The sequence below is a fragment of the Monodelphis domestica genome, chromosome 4, assembly GCF_027887165.1.
Source record: "Monodelphis domestica isolate mMonDom1 chromosome 4, mMonDom1.pri, whole genome shotgun sequence".
NCBI lineage: Eukaryota > Metazoa > Chordata > Mammalia > Didelphimorphia > Didelphidae > Monodelphis > Monodelphis domestica.
Genome location: NC_077230.1, coordinates 346,257,324 through 346,273,327, shown reverse-complemented (window position 1 = coordinate 346,273,327; position 16,004 = coordinate 346,257,324). Strand labels below are relative to the sequence as shown.

Genomic DNA, 16,004 nt, shown 5'->3' with positions numbered 1-16,004 from the left:
TATTGGCTCCAAGGCAGAAGAGTGGTAAGGGCTAGGCAATGGAGGTCAAGTGACTTGCCCAGGGTCACACAGCTGGGAAGTGGCTGAGGCCAGATTTGAACCTAGGACCTCCTGTCTCTAGGCCTGTCTCTCAATCCACTGAGCTACCCAGCTGCCCCCTAAATAGTTTATTTTTGTATAACAAGAGTCTCCTTAGCATCCTTGAGCCTGGTCCTGAAGAGAAGTTCACTTATGAATTTTACTTCACTTATAAAAACTGAAGATACTTTGTAAGCACAGCAGAGTATCTAATCAGTTTATATCTATAATTAATTCATTGCTTATTATTTTTACAATGCCTTCTATGTACCAGGCACTGTGCTAAGTGCTTTACAAATATTATTTTATTTGATCCTCACAATAACCCTGTAAGGTAGGTGCTACTGTTATCCCCATTTTACAGTTAAGGAAAATGAGGCAGAGGTTTGGTGACTTGCCCAAGGTCTCACAGCTAGTATCTGATGCTCAATTTGAACTTAGGTCATTTTAAAAGTCTAGGTCCAGTATTCTTTCCACTGAGTTACTTAGTTGCCTCAAGAAGAGACACAAGACAAGTGATACAAGGATTGGTTGAAAGAATTTGGAGCATTAAGTCTAGAGAACAAGATACTTAGGGGACGAGACAGCTGTCTTCAAGTATGTGAAGGGTTATCTTATGGAAGAAGCAGGTGTTCAATTCACAAAGGCAGAAAAAGAGTTAAGTACATGATTTGAGAAGCATCTGCTATGTATGATAAAGATCTCTGGACTTGGAGTCAAAAGACCAATTCCTATATTGCCAGTGACTGTTAGTGACCTTGAGAAAATGTCACTGTAGCTCTCAGAACCTCAGTATTCTCAACTGTAAAATGAGTAGCTACTTACTTTAAAAGACTATGGAGAAGAAAGAACTTTGTAAATCTTAAAATGTCCCACAAATGTGAGCTGTCCTTACTATTCCACCAAGAAAAGCTTCCTATCAGATCTGTCCCCATATAGGATAAGATATCTTACAAGGAAATTTTGTCTGTGGAGGCAGTAGGATCACTTATTAGGGAAGTTTGGGAGGGGATTTCTGCTTAGGAATGCATCAGATTAAATAATCCTCTAAGTACGAATGGAGTAAAACTGAGTTGAGAAAATTATTCATAAACTTTACCTTTTAAACTTAAGTGCATTGCTCTTTCCACTAAGACAGTGACAGCAAATGTGCCTTCCAGATCCACTATGTCTGCTTCTATAGGGACACTCTTTGTTGAGGGACCTTCTGAATAAGAAGGCTTCTTGGAGTCACTCTGGTTTTCAGGGTCTTCAGGATCCTGTTGGCTGGGAATCTTTTCTGAGTCACTGTTGCTGCTGTATTCATTGCAGTTAGGCTGGTGAGCAGGCCAAGGTTGAAAAGAAACAGACCTTTCTGCAGTGACAACAACATGAACTCGCAACGCTGCTCCTGACAAGTCAGAGGCACTGCGTCCAAACACAGGATAAACACCTACAAGAGGAGGAGGAAAACAAAATGGTCCCAGTCAGGCCCAGAAGAAGTGTGGTCAGATTTTTAAAGGAGTACAAAGATTAAGCATGTACTTTTTCTGCATAAAATTCCACTTTGATTTTCCATTTTTTTGAGATAGTCATAAAGTATGGCATTTTCTATTGAACTCCTGCCCTTAAAAAACAAAACAAAACACCCAACTCCAGTGTTGTCTTCTTCAGGAACCCCATTAGTTATGATTCTCTCTAGCCTAGAGTAGCACTTTAATTTCTCTTTAAGTCATTGACTATGTGTTATGTTTTATCCCACTATGAAACTAGAAGCTCCATGAAGGTAAGGACGATATTTGAAGTATGAGAGGCAGCAGGTAGAAACAAAAAGCTAAATGAACTTGGGAATCTGGAGATCCGAGTTCAAATACTAGCTATGAAATTTACCAGCTGAATTTCTACTATGACTTGTTTTCTCAACTGTAAAATGGGAGTTTTTTCTCTCACCTACCCCATAGTGTTGTAAACTGTGAAGCACCATGTAAGCCTTAAAGTGTTACAGAAATTCAATTTAACTTAATTTAATAACCATGTAGGAGTTCTCTCCCTTCTCTGTACCTTTGCTTAGACCTTGGGTCATGCTAGAAATGCACCCCTCCCCTCACCAAGGACCTCTGCTCTCCAAGACTCCAACCATGCTGCCTCATGTACTATCTATTCATCTACCTTAGTGGGAGAAAGTAAATTAGGGATATCCCAGTGGGTACAGACATACAGATGTGTTGAAATCATAGCACAAGAAGACCTAACCCTGAGGGTAGTAAAGAGATTCAGAGGTAACCTGACACTTCACAGGAAGAAGAATGAAGAATTGCTTTTTGGCTGGACCAAAAGTAAAAGAAATGGGAGAGGGCAAGTCTAGCCAAGCAAGCCCTAAAGAAATCTAAACTTATTTTTTACCTAATAAGATTTAAAAAAAAATTAAAACCCTTACCTTCTGTTTTGGAATCAATATTGTGTATTGGTTCCAAGGCAGAAGAGTGGTAAGGGCTAGGCAATGGGGGTCAAGTGACTTGCCCAGGGTCACACAGCTGGGAAGTGGCTGAGGCCAGATTTTAACCAAGGGCCTCCCATCTCTAGGCCTGGCTCTCCATCCACTGAGCTACCCAGCTGTCCTACCTACTAAGATTTTTGCAAGAAAAGTATTTTATAAACCATGATGCACTTTAGAAACTTGTATGAATATGAGCTTCTTAAATGAACAAAGATAAAGCATAAGTAAAATTATATAAATGAGGAGGTCTATGAAAAAGGTAATGGGAGGAATAAAATTTGATTTCATTTCTTCCTATTGGCACCATGGGAATGGACCACCCATTCTGGGAATTCCTTGACCTGATTATCTGGAACCTGAATAGGCACAGCTGGATCACAGTTATGTCTACTCCTATCACTATGTAGGAAATTGTTTCCAGAGAGGAGGAGGTATCATTAATGTGGACAAGAGCTCCAGAGAGCTGTCATTTACCTTCCAGTGAAGGGAAGGAAGGAGGAAAAAAGTAGACTTCAACAAGGTGTAGATGAAAAGAAATCTACATCCTAGAGTCATGTTGGCAAAGGTGTGGTACATGTGACTCAGCGTGCTAGAAGGGCCTGCTCTATTCCCCCTCTTAATCATGCCTGAACAATGTTCAAATTTCCCACCCCTCTATCCAGCTGACAAACATGAGCAGTTCCTCCCTCTGCTCTCTGGGGTAATGTGGGGGGCCTCACAGGTGGCTTGAAAGTGCAGCTTGGGCACATGATCTCTAAAAGGTTTACCAATGCTATCCTACTGCATATCTCTATACCTTTTTATTCCTACCTCAGATAAACAATTTTCTGACATAAAGTGTGCTAAATAAAGTGTCTTTTTATTAATAAATATGTTACTGTATTATTAACCCTACAAAAGAATTTATAGTGTTAGAGCTATAAGGAACTATAGAGACAATCTATTCTACTCTCCTACTTTATAAAGGGGGAAACTGGTTCATGGTGAGGAAAGGACCTGCTTATAGTCAAACAGCTATTAAATAGAAGGGCTGGGACATGAACCCAGGGTTTTTTTTTGTTTTTTTTTGACTCTATCTTCAGTTTCACACTATGCTTTTTTTCTTAAATCATTAACATGCCTACTTACCACTAATAGTCAGTGTTTTTGCTGTCCTCTCGCTGAGCCTGGAAAGATCCACATAGGCTGACCCAATCAAAGTATCTGTGTGGTGGGGCCTCTCTACACTATCATTCCCATATGACCGCCACACTTGGATTTCCAGTTTTTCTTCCCTGAAGTACCAAAGCAGTGATGGTCCCATGTTAACATCTACTTTTTTTGTCGTTGTGAATGTCACTGTGGCTTGTTTTTCATCCATTGTTAACTTTGGTTTTCTGAGTGAGGTCCAGAAGCCCTCTTGGTCATACAGTTTATAGCGAAGGTAGCAGTGGGTGGCCTTGTGGATATGTGTCTGGCCAGCCAGTAACATACAGTGGGTTGGCAGCCATGCTCTTGGGGTGGAGATGGTGACAGTAGCTGGCCACTCCTCAACATCTGTGAGGAGATCAGCAGGGCTTTCCTCAAAATTCCAGCCCAGAAGTTTAGCAGCTTCCAAGACTCGTTCTCTATCACCAGAATGGGCAAAGGAAACGGATAGCTCCAGGCCACCCACAATCACTTGCATGATGTCTGTGTTTTGTTTTGAAGCCAGGTCTTCAGGCAAGATGACTGGATACCACCCTGTAATCCCTTATGAAAGAAGACAATTATGGAGGTGTGTTGTTTCTTTTTCCCTCAAGAACTAAGAGGAAACATGGATCCATAAACAGATAGACAATATTTCACTAGGAAACATGCTTTTGACAATAGAAACTAGTAGGAAGAACACAGGCTGGGATTCAATAGACCCAAGTTCTAGTCCTGCTTAGGTAAGAACTATTTGTAAAACTTGGAATAAGTTAGAGAATCTACCTCAATTTCCAAAATGGATGTTTTGTTTACCTCATAAAGTTATTTTATCAGATTGAAGAGGTAAAAAATAAACAGATGCACAGGATGTTAGAGCTAAAAGGAATTTAGACCATGGAACAAAGGATTACAGAGCTAGAAAGGCTCTCTAAGGAGTATGAAAATTAAATTTAACTCTCCTCGGATTATAACAATGAAATTAATTAACTTTCCCCTGATTGTGAATATTAAATTATAATCCCTGCCTATTTTTTAGATATAATCACCAAAAGTGTAAACACCCTACTTACAGTAGTGGGGAGATCCCCCCATTTTTTGGATTTAATCATCAAAGGTGTAAACACCCCATTTTCACACATTAAGTTTGTGACCCACGTGTGAAATAGTGGTTGATGAATCAAAATCAATTGACTGCTCCTGGGCAGTCCTAAAAGCAAAAGTGTCAACTATAATGGGTAGACCTAAAAATTAGGGGAAGTGACACAAAAGAAAGTGTCTTTAAAGGGGAGTGACAACTGTCCGGGTGCAGTTCAACTTGGAACTCTCACTTGGAGTGGAACCTCCTGTAAGAGAGTTCTACTGGGAGGTTGACTTGGAGTGGAGGCTGATAAAGAATGTGCTGACAAGATTGACACATGGTAAGGGAAAAGATGCCTCTTAACTGTTTTTTTTTTTTCTGAAGACACCAGCCTCTGGAAAGACCTATCCTCTTGAGAGACTTCTCCGGGTCCTCAGCTTTTCAGAGGCCTGTTGAAACTGACTCTCCCTGGCTGGGTTTGGGGGAGGGAGGGGTGCACGAGAGTAAATTACTTAGTGCTTAGGCTAGATATCTTACCCAATCCTCTCTCTGATTTTCTTCTCTATGGTTTGTAAGAATTAAAATAGTTGTCTGCCATAAACTGTGGCAGTTAAAAGAGTTAAGGTTGTAAACTGTAAGAGTTAAAATGGTTGAGGTTAAAAACTGTAGTGATTAAAATAGTGGAAGATATAAATTATAGTAGATATAAGAGTGGGTGAGTAAATTTGTGACTGCAGAAAATATGTTTTCACTACAGTGTCTTGTTTTAAATCAAAATATAAGGTGGTCGCCAGAGAAATATTCCCAATTATTCAAATATCCAAGTCAACTGGGTTTTATAGAGAATTTAATTAATAATACAATGAGGAATTAAAGAAAGAGAGAAAGAGTAAGAAAGGAATAAGTATGAAGGGCCTTAAGCCAACATGGCCTAGACCTGAGTCTTAAGAGAGAGAGATCAGTCAGTCTTTTACCACTCACCACAAGGTCTGTCTAAGCAAGGATTCTAGTGAGAGTTTCCTCAGAGAGAGTTCCAGCCAGAGTCCTCCTCAAAGAGCCTTCCAGCCAGAGACTGTTTCAAAGGGCCTCTCTCAAGAGCCTCCAGAGGGACAGAGTCCCCTCAGAGGAGCTGGAGCGCGACCTCCTTAGAGATTGTCCTCCAAGAGCTTCCCTTCTCCAGAGCCTCTCTCAAGACATTCTCCAAAAGGATTTTCTTCAAGAGATTCTGCTTTTTCTTATATAGGGGGTTTTCTCCTATGTCACCTCCCCTAAGTTCTTCCATCTACCAATCACAGTAGACGTTTTCCAAAGGACAACCCATTCTAAAAACACAGCTGGGTCGACTAATCCCTTTAGTAAGTTTGAACCAGAAAAAAACTTCTGAATAAGTTTTCACCTCTTTGCTCCTGGCAAGTTTACACAGTTGCCTGACCTTTAATAGGTACTTAGCACCCCATTGTATTAATTCTAAAAATAGGCATGGCTTAAAGAACTTTTTGCCTCATTATAAGTATGGGTTAAAGTACTTTCATTGTTTAGCAAGGAGTTTTCTCCCCTAAAGCAGTCTTAAGTAAGAGTGGAGTAGAGGTCCTCCCATTTCTGATCCAAGTAGAGTTCTCACTGTCAAAATGGGGAATGTTCCCAGTAGGGAATTGTTCCAATGGAGAATTCCCCAATGTGGAAATTTTTAACATTCACAAGTCTGAGAAATTTCAAGATTTACAGGTTTGTAAATAAATTGTAAGATAAATCTCTTTAGAATTAATATAAATTCCTGGCAACCATACTCTTAAATAATCCAGTATAACCCTTTTAAAAATACCCCCCCGCCCCCCCCCCAGAACTCAAATAGTCAAACTGGTTAATTTTACAGATTTAGCTTTTTGTGGTATTAAAAAGAACATTGTAACAGCATTTATAGACCTACGTTCTATTCTCTGTTCTGCTACTAATTGTGTAACTTCGGAAAGATACCTGTAGACTCTGAGCTTCAATTTCCTCATTTGAAAAATTATAGAGTCACAAGTAAATGATTTCTATAATCCCTTTTCAGATCCAGAGTTTTGTAAGTCTATGAATTAAGGACCTTAAGATGTGAATTTGCAAATGCCTAGCACTAGTAAGTATGGAATGTTTGTTGACTAGGTACTGAATGAGCTGTTGAACTCTCCAAAGTCACACAATTAGTAAGTGAAGTGCCTGGACTAGAAAGCAGGCCTCTTAATTCCCAGCTAAAGTGCTCTTTCTGATTTTATATGTTTACATTTCTTGAAACAGATCAATGAAGGAAAATGATATTATGTATTACTAACAATCAAGTGAAGAAAATGAAACAAAAGTTTCTGTCTATTTATTTGAAAACAGCCATATACAATAATTGACATTACACTGTAATCTCTCCATGGGATGAGTGCCTGATATTTTGAGAGAGAACTTTTCAGGGTTAGATCTGTTACTTGTACTGGGTGTGTAGGCATAAAATGATTTTAGGCTAAGAAAATATAGAATGCATATTTTTACCTCTAGGGGCAAGTGGAGTTACAGGGCCAGTGGAGTATTCAGGTTAAAAGGGATAATTACCATTAGAACATAAAGAACCTAAAGCCTATATAAAATAAAATTCATATTTTATAGAGTGTGAAATTGAAGTCCAGATATGGTCACAAAAGTGAGTCAGCTGTTCAAAGTACTAACTAGCTCAGTGATCCAAAGATCTATTGAACAATAGAGTTACTCACCTGATCTTTTGATAAGCAAATCTTTCAATGGAATCCTGACTACTCCAAGGAGATATTCTCTTAAAGGTTGAATACGATCTGGTGGACTACCTATAAAATCAAAGTTAACAAAATTAAAAATAACTCAGCAGACTGATGGACCAAAACTTTTGCTTACAGTATGTAAATTGTATTCCAGTTTGAGGATGAAGAACAAAGAATAGAGAAGATGTTGGTCAAAGGTTACACTAATCTTTTGAATAAAAGTAATCCTCTAGCATTTGACATTTTTCTTAAAATATTCTTATCTTTATTTCTTTCATCTCTTCCTCTGCTCGATTCTCATTGGTTTAAGCCAACATCAGTTCTTGCTTAGACTATTATAATAGCTTCCTATCAGGTCTCTTAAGTCTTTGGTCTATCTCTTCTCCTGGCCATCTTCCATACAACACTACCAGATCAAGCTTCTTAATGTACTGCTTTTCAGATTACTCCTATATTCAAGAACTTAGTTTGTCTCTAAAAGGTTCACTATTACGGCTCTAGATGAATTTTATTATTTTTCTGATGCTATAAAATAACTTTTTAACATTTTTCTTATTGTGGCAATAAGAAAGCAAATTAATTTAGGTAGTATTTTTATATTTTAGAGTTCTTTTTAATAGAATTTGTCTCTCTTCCTGAATTTCTTTGTGGGTAGAAGGAAGAAAGGAATATAAATATTATTTGTATGGGTTAATTTTATTAAAAACAAAAACAATCCAAATTCCTACTTTACTGGAGTTATTGTTTCAGAATTAAGGATCTCTAAGTACAATGATCATATTGATAATTGTTTCCTTTTTTTGTCTATGCTTATTCCCTCAACTTCTTTTGCTCATCTTTTTGCTATAGTTAAGATATCTAGAACTATATGAAATCAATAGATATAACAAAGGAAATCTTTGTTTTTCCTTTGCTCTTATTGAAGTGTTAGTTCTTCATTTTAGGTGGATGCTATTTGCCGTATTCAGACCCACTTATTCTTCAAATTTTAAAGGTTGTTTTTAACATACATTTTTTAAAAAAGTTATTTTATTTAAAAAACAAACAAACCAACCTTTATCTTCTGTCTTAGACTCCATATGGATATTGGTTCCAAGGCAAAAAAAAAAGCAAGGGCTAGGCAATTGGGGTTAAGGTCACATATCGAGGAAGAGTCTGAGGTCACAGTTAAACCTAGGTCTTTCTGTCTCTTCCAGACCTGGTTCTCTATCCCTTGAGGCATCTAGCAGCTCCCACGTGTTTTTGGTAAAGAACTTTTCCTGCCTCTATGAAAAATTATATAATTTTTATATTTGTTATCAATATGTTTCACATTTGTTATTATGGTTTGTTTTTCATTGTTCTATAATGGGATAAACCTTACATTCCTAGTACAATCTAACTTCTTCAAAGTGTATAATTGCTGAAGACTCTATGCTAACATTTTATTCAACATTTTTTGTATCAGCACAGTTTTTTTTCCCTTCTGTTTTATCTCTCCATGATTTCAGAGATTAGGGCCATTATTTGTTTCACAAAAGGAGCTTATTGGGATGCATTTTCCTATTGTTGCAAACCACTGATGTAATATAAAGTTTGTCTTTTGAATGTTTGGCAGAACTGACTTGTAAATCTACCTGGTTCTGGATTTTTTTTTCTTTGGGAGTTCCTTTATAGCTCATCCAATTTAATCTTCTTTGATTGGGCCATTAAAATTTTCTGGTTTTTTTCTCTTAATCTGGTGGAGTTATGAACTGGTTCAATGATTCAAAAGAAAAATTTCAAACCATTCCCAAAAGGCTATAAAAGTGTGCATACTCTTGGAACCAGTAATACCACTAATGGATCTATATCCCAAAGAGATCAAAGGAAAAGGAAAAGTACTTATATGTACATAAAAATATTCAGAGCAGCTTTTTATTGTGGTGGCAAAAAACTGTGAATTGAGGGGGGATACCCATCAATTGGGTAATGACTAGCCAAGTTGTGGTATATGATTGTGATGGAATACTAATATGCTATAAGAAATGACGAGTGGGATAATTTCAGAAAAACCTGGGAAAACTTATATGAACTGATGCAAAGTGAAGGGATAAGATCAAAGAGATGATATGGTCTGACCCAGTGAGAAAAGAGTTATAACTATATGTTGGCGTCTAACCCAGGGAGAAAGAAGCCACAAATAATTCTCACAGAGAGACACTGCTACTCTCAGCCAAAGGTCATATGCAAAGCTGGAATGTTACAGTGAACTGCAAGTGTCTTATCTAGGACATGTTTACCGCTTCTTCTGGAGTATCTTTTTAAGCCCCTAGAAATGTTTTTGTTCTGTCTCTGGGAAAGTGTTAGACCTCTTGTACCAACCCTCCATAAGCAAAAAATCTTTATGTTATCTTGCAAGCAGATGTCTCACCAATATACATATATCTTGATGTATGGATCTAATTGCCTAATAGAACTCTCTCATTATAAAAGCTTGTCTCTTATCTATAATAAATGGAGCAATGTGAAGCTGCCCAGCCCGGCCCTGCCTTCCTGATTCACTCACTTCAGCATTTTGGACCCTAACAAGCACAGATCAGGCATCTGGCAGTGAAGTGAGCAGAACTTGAAGAACACTGTACATAGTAACAGTCACATTAATGCTGAGCAACTATGAAAGTCTCAATCTGATCTTTGTAATGATTTAAGATAGTTCCAAAGGACTTGTTATTAAAAATGCCATCCAACTCCTGAGAAAGAACTGATGAACTCTGAGTGCAGATAGAAGTATAACTTTTTCACTTTCTTTTTTTTGGGGGGGGGGGTAACATGGCTATTATGGAAATTTGTTTGACATGACCTGATATGTATAACTGATATATTATTGCCTTCTCCATGGTTTGGGGAGGGAGTAAATGGAAGAATTCAGAACTTGCTTGCTGAATGACCTTATTGACTGATGGCATAAAACGACTATTGGCTTTGGATTCTAGGGTTCAAGTCCTTTGAATTCACATATTAGGTATGTGAACTTATAAGAAATAAAGTAATAATATAATTTGGACTCACTTGACTTTGTGTCTTGGTGATACACGGAGAAAATTATCTCAGCAAACTCTAACAACTCTGCTAAGAAACAGGCTTCACCAGTGCTGTGTTGGGTCACCAAATTGCAGGGAAACTCCATGTGGTGAGAGAATTCAGGGCAGAAGGTGCGGGCCACTGGGCGGGTTTGGCGTTGTTCTCCCTTAGGCAGGAAGGAGAGATGTGTGGTGACTGAAGTATTAACACCTACTGTTGCACTGTATTGCAAAGAAGGCTCCTGCTCAGCCATGACTCTGAGGGGAGAGAAGAGATCAGGGATAAAGCAATGTTAGACTCCAGCTTAGTCAGTAAACACATCCTAAGAGAAGACATAATGGGCATAGGATTTCTGTATTTAAGGCAGAACTAGTGACAGTGATGCAAGGTTATAATAGTATTGGCTGAATCAGAAAGCCTATCTATGGTAGTCAGAGAACTATTGTTAGGAAATCCTAAGCCAAGAGCTCTGAAAAATTACAAAGGCTTTGAATGCCCGTCTGGCTTAAAGCCTTGCAACAACATATAGTTCACCCATCTGATCTCAAGATGTTAAACACAGGGGAAAATATCTAAAAATTAGGAATTTTCAACAATTCCAAAAAATGCCTTGTGATGAAATTTTTTTGTTCACCAGACGCATTAAAATTTAAGATACTGTAGAAGGAACAATGAATTTGGAGATTGTACTACATATCTAATCTATCCATTTGAGATTCTATGATCCAGAGATGTCTTTAAAAAAACCTTAATATGTATCTCCTGTCTACTGCTGGTATTCTCAAAGGTGCAGATTCTATAGTAGAGTATCCACTTACTAGGACTGGCACTAGGGAGGTTTAAGATAAATGAATTGGAGGTCTCCCTTCTTTCTTGGTGACTCAGCAGCTGCCATGGATTCAGTTATCATCTGTAGGTCTCCAAGGCTTCAAGAGCTCTATATCTAAGCCCACCAGTCTCCCCTCCTGATCTTAAGACAAGTATCACATATTGCCTACTGAACATTTCAAACTGGAACAACAAAGGTCTCTTAAACTCTGTATGACCTAGACAATGATTATCTTTCCCCACCAAACCAAACCATCTCCTTTTCTGAAGATCCTTAATCCTAGTGAGGCAGCCATCATCCTTCTAGTCATCTAGGTTCATAATTTCAATGTCATTGTCAATATCTGACTCTCACTTAACTGACATATCTGATCTCTTGCTAAATCTTGCCGTTTCTATCTCTATTTCTAGTCATGTAATTACCATCCTGGTTCAAGTCCTCATTATTTCTCATTTGGATTATTACAATATTCTCCTAATTGGTATCCCTGTTGAATTCTTTTTTCTCTCCCAATTCATTACAATCCCAAAATTCATACAAATGTCAAAGTGATATTCCTAAAGGAGAACCACATCATTCCCCTGCTCAGAAAGCTCCATTGATGGCTCTTCAGTGCTTCTAGGATAACATATAAATGCCTCTTTTGGGCAGCATGAAGTAAAGGAAGAGTCAGTCCCAAAAGCTAGGTAAAAAACTGAGACTCTTTTTGAATTTTCTTCTTTCCCCAGCTCCTAGCACAGAGCTGGCATATAAGTAAGTACTTAATAAATTTGTTGATTAAATGATCATAGGTTTAAAGCTAGAAAGATTACAGAGTCCAGTATTTCCTCATTTTAGCAATGAAGATACATAGGAAGTACCAGAAATGTGAAACCAGGTGGTCTTGACTTTAAGCCCTTTCGACCTAGATGCCACTCTGGCATACCCCTCCCCCCCCCCCCCCCGATATTGCAATCATCTTCTGGTCAAGCTTTTTGCCTCAAGTCTCTCCTTCCATTCTATCCTCCACTCATCCGCCTAAGTGATCTTTCCAAGGTCGCAGGTCTGACCATGTCACTCCTCTCTTCAACAAATGTAAATGAATACTATTGCCTCTAGGATCAAATATAGAATTCTCTGGTTTCTAAAGCTCTTCATGACATGGTCCTTTCCTATGCTTTCATTCTTCTAACATTTTACACCCATTCATGTAATTTATAATCCTGCTTTCTTGTAGTTCTTGTACAAAGTATTCCATCTCCTGACTGAATTTTCATTGACTATCCTCAATGCCTAAGATGCTCCTCTTCCTTGTTTTTGCCTCCTGGCTTCCATCAAGACTAAGATCAAATTGTATTTTCTATAAGAGCCTTTCCTTGTTCTTTCCGATGTTAGGGTCTTTCTTCTGAGATTACTTCCAAGTTACCCTGGATAAGGGTACAATTTGGTCTCCATATTTATGGGGAATATATTTCCAAGAACTACTATGGCTGGCTGAAACTGTGGCTATAAGTGAACACTTGATTACCCCATATATAATGTGATTTTCCTGTACATGCATATGTAAAATTAAGTTTAATTGATAAATTAAACACAGTAAGACATTATCAACATTAAGTACAGTAATAACAAAGTATAGTATACATTATTATGTAGTACTGTACAGTACTGCCCCCTTATCCATTGGAGATATGTTACAAGACTCCCAATGGATGCCTGAAACCAGAGAGTTCTTGCTTATATGTTAACACTGTATAGTACTGTGTACTCCCTCCCTCCCACTGTCTAGATACTCTGTGGCCTCCCATCATCCCCTCTCAAACAAAAACAACAACAACAAATCTAACCCTAAAAAATCTCTCCAAGTGAGAGAAGAAGAATTAATATGGAGAGACCACTGACATAGGCAGACCTCTGGCATATGGTGTTGGCCCCCTTCCTCCACCAGTGGCAGCCCACTTTCTGCCTTCTTCCTTCTCCATAAATAATCGTGAATAACTGAAACTGTGGAAAGTGAATCCATGGAAAAGGCAGATTACTATACATATACAGTCCATGCCTCCCCTGTTGTCATTCTACTCATGGACATTATAAAGTTTGTTTATAGTGGACCAACTCCTTTCCTAGTGCCAAGGCCACACAAGCTGTTGTTGCTAAGGTGCTTTTGAAGGAGATTAACATGTCAGGTGTCCCCAGTGAATCATTCCATATATATAGCTTATATATCTAGAGATTTTCTTACTAGAGATTTGGTGGGCCAAAGCGAGGGATAATCTCCCTCAAGGAGATTTTAACATACTAGGCTCCCAAAGAATCAAAGTGGGGATTGTGTGAAGGGAATTCTCTCCCACGATCACGCAAGAGGTCCTGCCTGTGTTCCTGCACTCCTGGAGCTATATCACTTACGTCACCTAGTTATGTCATCTAGTGTAGGTTATGTGACTCTGAGTTTGATCCAGACATGACTGAATTTGACCTGGAAGGGAAAGGGAGGTTAAAAAGGTCTGAGTCAAGGAAGTAGAGTCTCTTTGTCTTGGGTGTCCTGCCAAGGAGCTTGCATGCTGGGGTGCTGCTCTAGAAGCCACGCAGCTAGCTAGGCTTCTCAATCTCTCTGCTTTTACCTATTCAAGTAATTCTAATAAACTTTATAAAATTCCAAGGACCAGAGTCCTAATTTTAATTCTTAAATTTTTGCAACCATGAAGGGAGGCAGGCAGGACATCATGTGTGATCCTGGGAGAGGATTCCCTTCATACATTATCCAAATGATATATGATCAAAGGATATGAATTGGCATTTTTCAGATAAAGGAATCAAAGCTATCAATCACATGAAAAAATTTTCTAAATCACACTTGATGAAAGAAATGAAAATTAAAACAACTCTGAGATACCACCTCATACCTATCAGATTGGCCAATATGACAACAAAGGAAAATGATAAATGTTAGAGGTGGATGTGGCAAAATTAGGACAATAATGCATTGCTGGTGGAGTTGTGAACTGATCCAACCATTCTGGAAGGCAATTTAGAATTATGCCCAAAGATCTATAAAAGAATGTAAACCATTTAATCCAGTAATACCAGTACTAGGTCTACTGCCCCCAGAATAAAAAAAAAAAACCCAAACTCCTCTATTTGGCATGTTTCATCACCTGGATCTAGCTTAACTATCCAAGGCAAATGCATATTACTTTGCACACCATGTTCCTGCCAAACTGGACTAAATGTTTTTTTCCATATACAATATTCCATCTTTGGCATTGGGCTGTCTCCCAGTCTTACAATGCTCTCCCCATTCACTTCTACCCTTTGGAACAACCAGTGCCTTTTGAGGCTTAGCTCAAGTGTTACATCTTATAGAAGAGGCACTTTTTAGATCTTTGGGTTGTTGGTAATCCTTCCAAAAAAGTTACTTGCATTATTTTGCTATCATCTTTCATTTTACTGATCTGGGTATATCTATCTCTCCTGTAAAATGTATGCTTCATTAGGGCTCCTTTTTGTCTCTATATACTTTATGTCTAGCAAAAGTCTGGGCATGTTGTGTGCACTTAGTAAATGCTAGCAGAATGGAAAGAGAACTGGGTTACTAGAGAGAGCTAGCTAGGCTACTAGAAGAGTCAGCTACTGATTAGAATTGAGCCAAGACAAATCTGGTCTGACTTACGTCTAATATTGAGTTCAAGCTCCTGGAATGGCAAACCCTATGGGATGTACAGGAGTACTGAGCAAAGCTCTGTGTGTGTCAGGTCTCTGAAGAGCAATACGCACTAATCAAAGATAATTGGCAAATCAATGAACTGGGACAATTCTGAAGGGATTATGCCAAAGAATGCTATCACTTCCAGTGAAAGAATTGGAATCAAATGCAGATCAAAGCATGCTATCTTCACATTAGTTTATTTACAGTTTTATTTTGAGGTTTTGATTTTATATGAGTATTCTCTTATAACAATGACCAATATGGAAGTTTGCTTTTTGTAGCCGATATATATGCACACATACATTATACATATATATATATATTAAACCCTTACCTTCTGTCTTAGAATTAATACTGTGTATTGGCTCCAAGGCAGAAGAGTGGTAAAGGCTAGGCAATGGGGGTTAAGTGATTTGCCCAGGGTCAGGTAGGAAGTGTCTGAGGCCAGATTTGAACCTAAGACCTCCTGTCTCAAGGACTGGCTCTCAATCCACTAAGCCACCTAGCTGTTTCTGTAGCCTAAATATTTAAGAGGAAGCTAGGTATAGTTTGTCTTCCAGACAGCAGTTTTACTAATAAGCTCATCAAGCATTTTACCAAAGGGAGAAAGTGAGGAGTGTACTCGCTAATTTCTTGACTTAAGCTCTTGGGAAAAAGACTCACCTTGCTGCTGCTTGTAACCCACTGGCTCTATGAATGTGCACTGAGATGGAGACAGCTCGAGCAGCAATGACTCCCTCTGTTGTTCTGGTTGTATGCCTGTATCTTAGGCTCACATCTAGTAGACCTGAAAAGCAAGAGTGACAAGTTAATCACTCAGGGCTAAGATCAACAAATGCTAAAGCTATATGGGGTCTTAGAATATAGAAGATGGAAATTTAGAG

The 16,004-nt window shown here is 38.4% G+C and overlaps 1 protein-coding gene across 6 annotated transcripts in view; it reads right to left on the bottom strand.

The window, feature by feature from the left end:
- The window catches only part of C2CD3 (C2 domain containing 3 centriole elongation regulator), a 176,429-nt gene that overhangs the window by 69,744 nt on the left and 90,681 nt on the right, over positions 1–16,004 (bottom strand). For all 6 annotated transcript variants that reach the window (XM_007490990.3, XM_007490993.3, XM_056794986.1 and 3 more), the window contains 5 exons: positions 15,784–15,907; positions 10,595–10,863; positions 7,541–7,630; positions 3,683–4,285; positions 1,178–1,510 (listed from right to left, as the gene is read on the bottom strand). In XM_007490990.3, coding sequence (XP_007491052.2) covers positions 1,178–1,510; positions 3,683–4,285; positions 7,541–7,630; positions 10,595–10,863; positions 15,784–15,907 — 1,419 coding nt within the window. The remainder of the gene's footprint in view (positions 1–1,177; positions 1,511–3,682; positions 4,286–7,540; positions 7,631–10,594; positions 10,864–15,783; positions 15,908–16,004) is intronic.